We start from the raw sequence: 11833 nt of genomic DNA, 5'->3' as shown, positions 1-11833 counted from the left end.
ATTTCCTTTAAAATACAGATAAACAAGGAAGCTGAATACCACACAGTCAATGTCTAAAATGTAAACTCTATTATTATTCTAAAAGTGTATACAGGCTTTCTCTAAACTCACACAATGACGCTCAGTACACTTCTGAAGCGGAAATCAGGCCACAGAAAAGAACAATCATGATGACTCCATGAGGCAACTTTCTGTCACTGCAGTACTGCTGATATTCACTAACTCCTGGTTCCCTCATGTCTGAATTAATGAACAATGGCAAGTATGAATCCCAAACTGAGAATTTAGCATGCTGCACACACCAGTGGATTGCAGCCCCTATAATTAATTTTACCTATTAGCTCAAAGTTTCCTTTAAAATGGTCAGAGAGCATTCCAGAAAGTCGACTGTGCAATTAAAAATAAAATTCCTGAAACTTTACATACTGAAAACCAAAGGTAAACCAGAAAATTTCAGTGAAATCAGTGATGCTCCGACAAATTGATTTCCAGGGCACATATGCAGTCAAGCCATTTTACTTTGCTCAAGATCACTCAGGATGCTACAGCAAAGCAGGAAACAGGAAGATTATCTTAGTATCAATCCAAAACTTTGGTCAGAAAAACATTACTCCAATTCCCTGGCATTATTGCTGACATTTTGCATTGTTGAATTGGAAAAACAAAGTCTCACAAACAAATCATATTAGCATACAATGTTTATTATCTTCTATTAATCTGAAGTCAATCATTTTGATATGACTAAATTAATTCTGAAATAAACAGACATTTTTAAATACATATGAAGATGATGGGCTCCAACATGAGAGTACTTAGTTGGTCTGCACTCTTAATCCACATGCAGGATACACAGATCAAATTATTATACATATCCTTTCACTTTACACTGGACTATAATACAGCACAATTTCTGGAGGTGAAAGCAGGGAGGAAAGAAATCATATTTTCAAGTAGCCCTTTTATTTAAAAAGAGCATCAATGATATATTAAACCATTGTGTTTCTGATTTTGATTTTTCTTACAGTATACACTTTTGTAAAACATATAGCTCATCAATGATACACAGTGGCCCTTCACTAAGGGTAAAGTAACCAAAAAAAAAAAAAAAAGAAAAATGACAGAAAATAATTCTACAGATTAGAAAAGTCATATTTTAGAACAATTTCACTTCAGAGTGTCTCCAATGTTGCTAGGAAAGGTCATGCACAACATTTCTAATGTTGTCATTAGTCCATGAGAGAAATGTCTGCATGCTTCACATGTCAGAAAGAAAGCAGCTTTCTCCAGTTATCTCTTAGGCCTGTCTGTGTCATCAATGGTAGCTAACAGCTTCTGTCTTGCCTTTTTGTTGATGTAGGTGCCCAGACAAATATTCACCAGATTGGTCAGCTGCTTAGTGGAATATTCCTGACAAACAAAAACAGATCAAGTTAGGGCAGAATAAAACACCAGACAAAGACAGAAAATTTTAAAATACACAGACATACTCAGTGTGGATTTCACAACTGATAGAAGCATCAGTACACAGGGAAGATTTAAAGCTGTAGTGCAGTCACGTCTGGATAGTTTTCATAGTTGAGGCAGAGGACAAAACTGTATTTTGCTACATGGTGGCTTATAATGGAAAATGCTTATGACTTTAAAAGTACTGGAAAGAGTTCACATAAAGTAAGTCTGTGAACATGTACATAAATCAATTTTTAATGTGTTTTCCATTCTTTGGGAGGCTTGGTGGGAAAACATATGCAAATGATTAAGCTTTCAACACAAAACCTTTTTTTTTTTTACAAACTGCGATAAATGTTGGTGATCTTTTTTATTCTGACTTTCCATTTCCAATAAGCTTCTAAATGCTTCTGTCTCCAGAGTCTCCAAATGATTTTGATTTCAGTATATGATAAAGGAGGAAAAAATGTCAAAAATGTGAAGAAAACAATTCTTAACACCTGTGAAAACACCGTATTTGCCAGTAATACCTTTATGTCTTAACACTATCCAATACATAGCTTCCACCAATGTGTTTTAAAAAAGTTTTTCCCTGTAGGTCATCAAACCCCATAACTCACAATCTCTCTTGGGGCTCCAGGCAATACAAGAAAAATTCAATCAAAGACATATTTCTTTCCTCATTTCTAGTGGGATTTAATCCCAAAATACAGATTTCAAGTGCTTCACTTTAAAAGACTTTTTACTTCAAAGATGGGTATCCCCAACAGCATGTGACTATTACTTACAAAGATCTATTATAATTGTTAGTTCATGCTAGAATGAAAGCATCTGAATATTTGCAAGACACAAATATAGACTTATCTCAGCAAGAAATTCTGATTAAGCATTATCAAATGAAGAAAGAAAAAGCAATGACTCTTCTCCATTGTGCCTTACAACTTCATTTAAGCCATCTACTCCTAAAGGCAATACAAAACCTAATGGTGTGATCCCAAAACGTAATTCTTGATTATCAAGTTGTGCACTTAGGCATATTCTGAAGAGCTCACAAATGTTTTCAATTTCCCTTTCCTCTAGTTATCTACACTTTTTGATACAATAGGCAGATGTGACTGGCTTAGTCATCCTCCCCAGTCAGCAGATGTTGAACCAGGTCAAACTCATACTAACTTCATATCATAAAGTTGAACACGTCCATGCACACATACACTTATATGTATACTGCTTAATTTATAATAAACATCATTATAATAATAGTTATTATAATGAAACTTCCTGTAAGTTTCATTATAATAAATTAAAATACGCATATTTTCACATGTGCCTATATTCATTTTTAGCATATAAAGGGATTATTTATAGTTGTTAGCATGCCTTTATCATCAGGGTGAATTTTCTCAATACAGAGGAAAAGAATGCAAATTTAACTCTTACCCTATGTTCTTTTATCCAGGATTCCATGTCATTTTCTGTCAGGTAGTATGCTTTAATGTAGGTTTCCACAAATTCTTTATCTGGAATAGGCCTAATGTCTGTTAACTTTTCTAGTTTCATTAAGAACTGTTGAAAATCCAGTTGCATCAAGGCACGTCCTTCATTGCTGCATTTCTTCACATTGGCATAACTAAAAAGAGAAACAGGGCAAAACAGAACTTAGAAGGAAATAAAAATTAATTTTGCTTCTCAAAATTAACTTAGTATTTGGAACCTTGGGGAGGAGCAAAATTACGGTTTTAAGTCAAAAGCAGACAAGAACTTCTCTTAGGAAGAACTTCTCTTAGGATGTCTGCTGCGGAGTTTTATTTGCATTAGTACAATCCATTTTAGCCCAGTTATTGAACAGAATCCCACTGTACCCAGTGAAACTAGGAAAACTCACACCCTCCTCTCCCAAAAGCCACAAAAAATCTTACATTGAACAATTTACTATAAGTAAGTTAGAGGAAATTAAACCAATGCTAATTAGCACACTGGACAGGGTTTCAAATGATCACAAGCACTGGAGTCTGAAACGTAACACAGCAGCTTAGGAATGGTCACCAGGAGCTTCCTGAACCAAGTGGGAGCAGCAAAGACACAAAACTACTTGTTCAAAAACAGCCACAGCAACCAGAGGATAAAGGGGGGCAGCACTGGCTCATCTCTGTGAGAAGTAGAGGATTTAATGAGAACAGGTTGACAGGAGATTAGTGACAGGTTAGAGGAGACAGTAGATGAGTTTAAGGGCAGAGTAACACTAGCAAGGATCACAGTGGAGTGATAGGCAACGAAAACGAGGAAAACAATCTTTGCAGTTCTTCAAATGGATAAGGAACTGCATTTGTCGAGATCAAAGGAACTGACACTGCAATGCCCTTAAGAACACCAATTTCAACTGTGTACAGGGTCAGGGGCACAGTGACTTGAGAGACTTACACCAGCTCATCCACCAGCTGCTCCCACAAGAGACAACCCTGCCTCACTCTTCCCCTGTACCAAATCCAAAATAAGCTCAGTTTTTCACTGTTTCACAAAGTTAATCCTAATTATTATACACTCCCTAGATGATTAGGTTTGATGCAAAAGAGGCAGCAGAAACATGCAGCTGGAAGCTGGATGCACATCAAGGTCAGGTTAAGAGTATGAAGAAATGTCACACTTAGAGTTGGTACACAGAAAGAATTTGCAGAATGCAAAAGTAACAGAGGCAAAAAGAGAGAGGGCCAAGGCAAAAGTCCTCTGGAGCTTCATAGAAGACTAGCAGATGATTTTCAGTTGGCTTAAGAAGCCAGCAGGGAAACAGGAGAGAATGCAGAACTAGGAGATAGGGAAGGACTAAATTTAAAGAAAGATATAGCTGACTGCAGTGGAGGCAATTCTTCATTCAGTGAAGAGCCTGATGAAAGTAATTCCAGTTAACTGGATGAGTCTTAAAACGCCTTCATGGCTTTTAACTCCATACATTCATTGAATGCAGAGATAAAAGAAGTTACAAATTCAGAGAGTCAGCTATTCAGAACACCTTCCTTACCTTTTCACAGTGGGAAAAGAACCTACAAGATACATAAAAATAACAGAACTGGCCAAGAATAAGAAATTACAGGCAAATATTTGGGAGAAGATGATAATGAGTACTTTTTACACTCTCAGAAATGGTACAGGACAAATTATATCAGGAAAGTATTCCTAGTCCAACCTGTTTAGGCGAAAGTAAGGTCAAAGTTTCATGGAAAGTCACAAATATGAACCTAAACTGCGGCATGGAGCAAGACATATGAGTGATGATCTTCACAGATAAGGATTAAATGGTTCATGAACACTGAAGCCACAAAAGATGAATGAGATGTGATGTAAGAAAAGAAAGCAAGTTGAAAACAAACACATAGTGTTTGTGATAGTGACTGACAGTGTTATTGACTTGAAAGGCAAGGGGAACTGAGAGGAGAAGAGATAGGCCTTTGATTCACTTTCTTTTATTTGAAAATAGAAAATAAAATTTCCAAAAGGAGAGCTAGTTGTATAGGCCACATATTATACGAATAGGAATTGAGAAGTCAGAGACAGGTCATGCATAGATTTAGTTACCCTGAACATGAAATTGTGAGACTGCTAGAGACTGCAAAAGGATGATGGCATGAAAAAAATGAGCAGGAGATTAAAAAATGATGGCTTTATGGAAGCAGTGGAAACTGATGATTCTCAATAGGTAGCTAACACTTGGAGAAGAAGGGTGTTTTGTTGAGGTCCTAATTTAGAGCAGACAGCAGGAGAGTGGGATGGAAAGAAGTAAAATAGGTAGTAGGGAGTGAATAGGCTAAAGATAAGCAGGACAGAAGTATGGAAACATGTAGAGGGAGTGGAAGATAGCACATATTCTATGATGCAGAAGTAGTTCTGGTAAGAGCCCAATCATATGTAGCCCAATCATATGGGACAAAACCATAAAAATAAATTCAGGGAATGAAAAGTCTACAATACTCAGGCTACAAAATTGAATCCAAAAAGACTGGGACACTGATTACAAGAGTGAGGGACAAGCAAGGTGTAGGTTCCTGACTAAGGTGCTCGTGCAAGCCAACTAAGACACCTCTGTTCTTGATGAATTTAGAAAAATCATGTTCCATAGCTACTTTAAGAAAACTGATAGTGCTGATAACTCCATCTTTCTTCCTGGCAAAGATAAATGGCATCACCATGGAAGTACTGACTATTATATTGTAACTTCCTTCTTTGGTCTGCTGGGAAATGATAATTTTCATATAGAAGTTTCTTTGAAGGAGTGCTGTATTTTCAAATGCATCAGTAAAACATTCAATGTCATTCTTCAGCAGTATCTAGGATCAAGACCACCCTCTTTAGGCTTAATGCTGCACCAGATTGTGAAACAATCACTAAGGAGTGTGTTAAGCACTGATAATTTTTAGGGTTCCCAAAAGCACATGAACTCAAAAGGACATTATAAAATCAGAACTTTTAACTTTTAACGCTATCAGAACTTTTAACTCTAAAATAAACATTTATATCATTATAGACATACTTACCCAAAAGCAAGACTTTCATAAATACTTACCCTTCCACAAGAGTTCTATTGGCCAAGCGTATGCAGTGCTCCCAAAGGATGTTGGAGACTGGCAATGGAATACGGACTCTCTTAGACACATCATTCAACCTCCTGTTAAATTCTTCAAATTCCTAATAAAACATAAAAGATGTTTATTCCTTAAGGTAAAAACATATCATACTCTCTACATCCAACAACAGCAACAACTAATTAGAAATACACATGAAAGAGAATACTGAAAAGTAAGAGCAAAGAAGAGAGGCTTAATAGGCACAAACTGTAGACAACTCAATGTGTAAAGTAGAAAACATTTCACTTTCTAGTGTATCACTCACAACATTACCTCAGTGATTTTTTTTAAAGGAACTGTTGCTCTGTTCCCCAGAGCTGTAGTTCTCTATGAAATTGACACCTCTGAAAATGAACCAAGTAGCTTATCCTTCAAATGCCATTTTCATTGCCTTACTCCCTAAATTCATATTTAACTTCTTTAAGTCAAGATACAGCCACTGAAGAAAATTCAGGGATGATCTCTTTATCCCTCTAAATACCCACCCCCACCGGCTTTCAAAGAGAAGCTCAAAAACATTGTAACCACTTTTCATTCTTCAACCTTTCACATTAGGTAATTCCTCAGTGCTTTCAGAAGGAGTTGAGAGAATCCACTGAAAGAGGCCAAATCCAACAGTTTAGGACCACACAGCAGCACTAGATAACAGTTCAGGTTAAAGGAAGGCACCTGTTTCCACACAAATCATTAATGGCCTGGATGGATTTCAGCTGATACTTTGAGTGAGAAACTAGTCATAACTGAATGCAATTACTGCTACAATGATTTTTGTGACTTAAAGTGAAACAGAAGTCCTCTGCCAATGATTAAAGCCTTTATCATATAAAAAAGTATCAAATTACTTCAATATCAAGCAGAATGGTAATGAGCTCCTCTGTATAACAAGCAAAAGTCATTTGCAGTGCAGTCTTTTAAGATTATACTTGCCCAACAGAGATTTCATTTCCAAGGCTATTAATCTAGGGTTTTTTCCTTTTCCTTTTTTCTTACAGACTCTCTCAAAAATTCAGTAAGTGAAGAAAGTCAGAAGAGAACTACAGTAACCAACTGGCATTTAACACAAATTTTCTGAAAGATTAATTTGGCAACAAAATGCAGGCAACACAATGTCATGCTTTAACTGGTATACAACTCTTTCTTCTGAAGATGAAGATGTCTAATGCTCCATAACCTATTTCTTCAACCATCTTCTTTCCCCACTTTATCTGCTTCCAACATACTATGACTGAATGTAGAACTTTGTGTATGTGTGCACACGACTGAAAGTAGTTGATTATTCCTTCAATCACTGGTCACATCTGATGTTCCCAGAATCCCAGTGTACCCTGAAAATCCCTCATTGCTTAGCAGTTATTTAAAAGCTTTTGTAGCAACTAGTACTAGCTATAGAATAGAGACCAAAACTGGTTTTAAATGGTATTAGCTCTGCTTGTCCTGAAGTAAGTTCATCAGCAGTTGCAAACTCACAGAAGAAAACAGCTTTTCCCCTGAGATCAACTATTTTAAGCACAAACTGGTAACAGCCGCATAAACAAGGATAATCACAAAGATTCCATCAAATTCAGTGCAATGATATATCCTCTGTCAAATTCTTCCTTCTTTGGCTTGATTTTTTTTATAGCAGAGAAGAGCTACAAAGTACGAAGGTGTTATCCAAACTGTTTTTCCACACAGATGTGTAGCTTTTTCTGTGATTCACACTTCACACATCTTTAAAATAAAATTTACAGTTTCTCTGAAAAGAATTAGTAATTAATATAGTATAATTAATTAGCATAATTCTACCACTGCCAGAACTTCTCTCTGAAGACCTTTAGAAACATTAATTAGGCATATATAAAAGGATGAGAAAGGGATTGTCCCAAAAACTAGTTTTGTATGCCTTAACACATGGCAATTGTATAATGACAACTACTGAATGCAATTGACAAGTCAGGTGGATTACTTCTCTTTAGCTTCCTTTTCATATATTAACTTCTAAATATAGCAACTTCAATTAGATACTGCATGATCATTATTGGTGCTGATTTGACCTACAGCTCCTATGATATATCTCAAAGACAATCAGCAAAATTATTCAGAACAGCAAATAGTGTGTTTTGGGCTTTTTTTTTTTAATGCTATGTCTGGCCGCTGAATTTCCCTCAGTGTTACTCTGTTTACTACACATTTCTCTACCGTTCAAGACTTTGATGTGAAACTCATTAAACTTCTTTGGTCACTTTCACAACCATGTAGTCAAAAAATCACCACTGAAAACAATGCTTTAGAAGCAAGAATAATGACACTTCTGGACAGATCTCATAGTAATTTCCCATTTGTAAGGATGATGTATTGTCCTACCTATGCCATTTTAACAATTTTAGTGAAGTATTACAGAAATTCAGTGTTTGTATAAACTCTAGCACACCATTTCCCATAAACTATTCACCTTTAAAAGAGCATCTACATATACATTGTGCTGTGACATGATTTCCTTCACATCCCATTTCACATTAGCCATGAGAAGAAGCATTTGTTCATAATCAATGGCTTTAGCAGCAACAATCCAATAAACTGGTTTACGTAGTTCACTGGCAGTTGACACTGTCTGAAACAGAAAATAAATAAAATTCATTTCAGTAGGAGCAACATATAACTATGATATAGAAGTATTTTCACCATAACATACAAGTTTCAAATCTTCTGTATGAAAATCAGCTGTGAATTACACCATTCTGACCTGAGAATAGAACTGCTGAAGAAAAGGCTTCTTGGCAGCTGGCATCACTGCATCAAGATGAGGCTGAAGAAATTCAAACTGCTCAGCCAGAAATACCCTTTGAAAGCAAAGAAAATTTACTGTGAACTAAGTGCAACGTTTGGCATGTCTCTTTACAATTTTTACTCTACAGCTGACAGATCTGGCAATAACAATATGCAACCTTGGAAAATTTAGTCCCGAGAAGAACCGTATCAGTTGCGTGCCAGCATATCAACCAGCAGTCTCAATTCTGACAATTTTAAAACGTATTTGCAAACAAGAAAATATTTTAATAAAGAGACTAAGGCTTGAATATCAAAAATTCATATTTCTATTTTTCTGAGGACACATTGCAAAAGTCTGAGCCAAGGTCTACTAAAGTCAGTGACCAAGAGTCACACAATTTCCACCGCAGGACAGTCAACATCAATATTAATAAATCCATCTTAGAATTTCAAAATAACATTCCCAATTAATTTTATGCTAGTGAATCCATAAAACAGAACTTGATCTCATATTCCTTCTCAAGGGTAGAATTTGTTAATAACTACATAATAAAGAAATATATTTCTAACTAAGCATAAATGAAAAAAAAATTAAAATTAACTCCTAAAGTGTCATCTCACGTGAGGAAAAAATCATTCCTAGCTGACTCTTACTATTATACTTATCAAATAAAAATCACTTTGTTACATTTGCATTAATTCTTTATAATGCCTTCTTCTCCTGAGGTGTGACATAGGTACACTTCTACCCATTGCAAAGAAAATAGTGATTCAAGCCAAACTGATATGATCTAAGCAGTTCTGAGTCAAATATTTAGTATAAGGTGAAAATGAACCATAAAGATTAAATATTCCCACTAGCCTCTTTGAAATTAAACTTTTTCATGATAGTTTTGGCCATGTATTGTCACAAATTACAGGCTCATCTGCAGTAAAATTTCATTTCTTGTGTTTGCATGTTGCTAGACTAAAGAATTAAGACTCCAGTACGTTCAATTAAGAAATCACCTTTATCACTCATACTTAAAATCACATTGAGAGATAGGAATTCTTGACCTGTCTAGAAGGCTTTGAAATGTAACCACAATTTCTTAAACTATCAATAGCTTTCAGTGATCTCAAATACAGTGTGTACAGTAAACAACCTACAAGGATTCCGTGGCCACCACTCTCTCTGCCAAGCCATACAGCGAATTGCCAGATGTCAAAACTACAAGATGACTGAGATGTGGGCTTGGCACCTTCTCTTTTCTCTCTTCAGCAGCAGTGAGAGTCCCTGAAGGATCAGCAGACACCTCCTGAAACAAAGAATTAAACAAATTACACTCCACAAAAGCAGCAAGGATGGCTCCAGCTGAACAGTTTCAGATGCCAGATAAGATGAAGGAATGTTTCCAATTCTAGGGTGTAATTTAAATCAAGCCTCTTTTTATTTAAACAGTATAGTGAAATGGGTGAAAAAAATCAGATCATGTCAATCAGTAGCCAAGGAAAAAATAAGTTAAAAGAAAAAGGCAGCAAACAATCTTCTCACTACGCCTTAACCCCCAAACAGGCTTTAGCCCAATTCCCTTCCTTTTGGGAGACTGACTTCTCATCCTTGGAGAAAGTATCTTCAATCTGACAGCAACCAAATAAAGAGACATATGAAAGAAATGTTACTTCTGCATGGGCTTTCCATATGAAAGAAATGTTACTTCTGCATGCTTATACAAGCAGTGGCTAACTTAGGTAAAAAAACAGCCAATGTTCTCAATCACAGAATCACTAGGTTGGAGGACTCCTTCAAGATCATCAAGACCAACCCATGCCCTAACACCTCAACTAATCCATTCCATGAAAACTTCTATCCTGAAGACATCCTGATGATAGAGAGTAAGGCAATATTCACAACAAAGGAGTAGAATCTATAGTGAGAAACAGGTTATACCTGTGCCTTGTTCCAAAATTAAAGGAAGAAAATAGAGAAAAAACTCTACCCCCACATTTAAGGAATCTAACCACAGGGTACAGCTAGAAGAGGAATCATAGAAGGAATAAATTCCCAGAGCAGATATACCAAGGGTCACCCTCTGAAGCCTGGCTATTTCCCAGTCTTCAGAGGGTTTCAGGGCATGAAAACATAAAGGTAGTTCTGGTTGGCTTGAATTAATTATTCATACCATGCTTATACACAGGCCACAGGAAGATGAGAAATGCTACAAAGGAAAGGCACAGCACCCAGAACAGGTAAGAAGACAGGCAGGATATGGCACTGATTTTAGTAAGAGCCTTTCAAGACCCTGGGGATAGAAACCCTGGCCAGAGTCTACAGTCTATGGATGCTACAACATATCAGCCTGTAAGTATGGAATGAAAACAAGTAACAGTAGCAGTGATAAAGTAGTGGAAAAAATAACTTTCACAAAAGTAAAATCAGTGGCTAACATGGCTGCTGTAAACAGCATAGAACAACCAACCAATATGACAATAATAATGCTTAAACATAACATTTATGTTTGGACTCAAAAAAACAAATTAGTGTAATTCTGAAATTGCAGTTAAACAAGGGAAAACGATAAAGACAAAAACAATGTAATGAAAAAAAGCAGCTTTCAGGTTTGTGAATTGTTTGTTTGTTTGTTTCAACTAGAGATAGAAATAAAACCAGAAGAAATTGCAGTGAAGTAACTACAGAAAGAGGGAGAAAGACTCAAGCTAACCAGAACAGTAGCCATGAATTTCTTCTGGGCTCCACAGCAGAGAACAACTGTGAGAAGTGACTTGAAATAAAATACTTGCTATTCAAGCAGATTTTGTTTGGACACTTTTACTTACGGAGGAGAGCAGTGAGCACCTGAAACACTGGTGGAAATTAGTGGTGTCACTCATTCTGTATGTCAGGATTGAGACAAAAAGGAATATTTCATTGCAGACCTTGAAACACCAAGAGGAGAAGTATTGCACATACGATCAGTTGAAAACTGGAAAATCAACAGGGCAGTTATTCAGATAGCAAAATATCTGATAGACCCATTGTGGTAGTG

The 11833-nt window shown here is 36.3% G+C and overlaps 1 protein-coding gene across 1 annotated transcript in view; it reads right to left on the bottom strand.

Moving 5' to 3' along the window:
- Positions 1 to 680: 680 nt before the first annotated feature.
- VPS50 (VPS50 subunit of EARP/GARPII complex) overlaps positions 681 to 11833 on the bottom strand; it is an 80727-nt gene continuing 69574 nt past the window's right edge. Inside the window, 6 exon segments of the mRNA XM_036406121.1 lie at positions 681 to 1407; positions 2884 to 3073; positions 5999 to 6120; positions 8491 to 8649; positions 8782 to 8878; positions 9957 to 10105. Coding sequence (XP_036262014.1) covers positions 1288 to 1407; positions 2884 to 3073; positions 5999 to 6120; positions 8491 to 8649; positions 8782 to 8878; positions 9957 to 10105 — 837 coding nt within the window. The 3' untranslated portion in view covers positions 681 to 1287.

Source organism: Molothrus ater, chromosome 1, assembly GCF_012460135.2.
Source record: "Molothrus ater isolate BHLD 08-10-18 breed brown headed cowbird chromosome 1, BPBGC_Mater_1.1, whole genome shotgun sequence".
NCBI classification, from domain to species: Eukaryota; Metazoa; Chordata; class Aves; order Passeriformes; family Icteridae; genus Molothrus; species Molothrus ater.
Note: the sequence above shows the minus strand (reverse complement) of the source record. Positions and strands in the feature narration are given on the sequence as shown.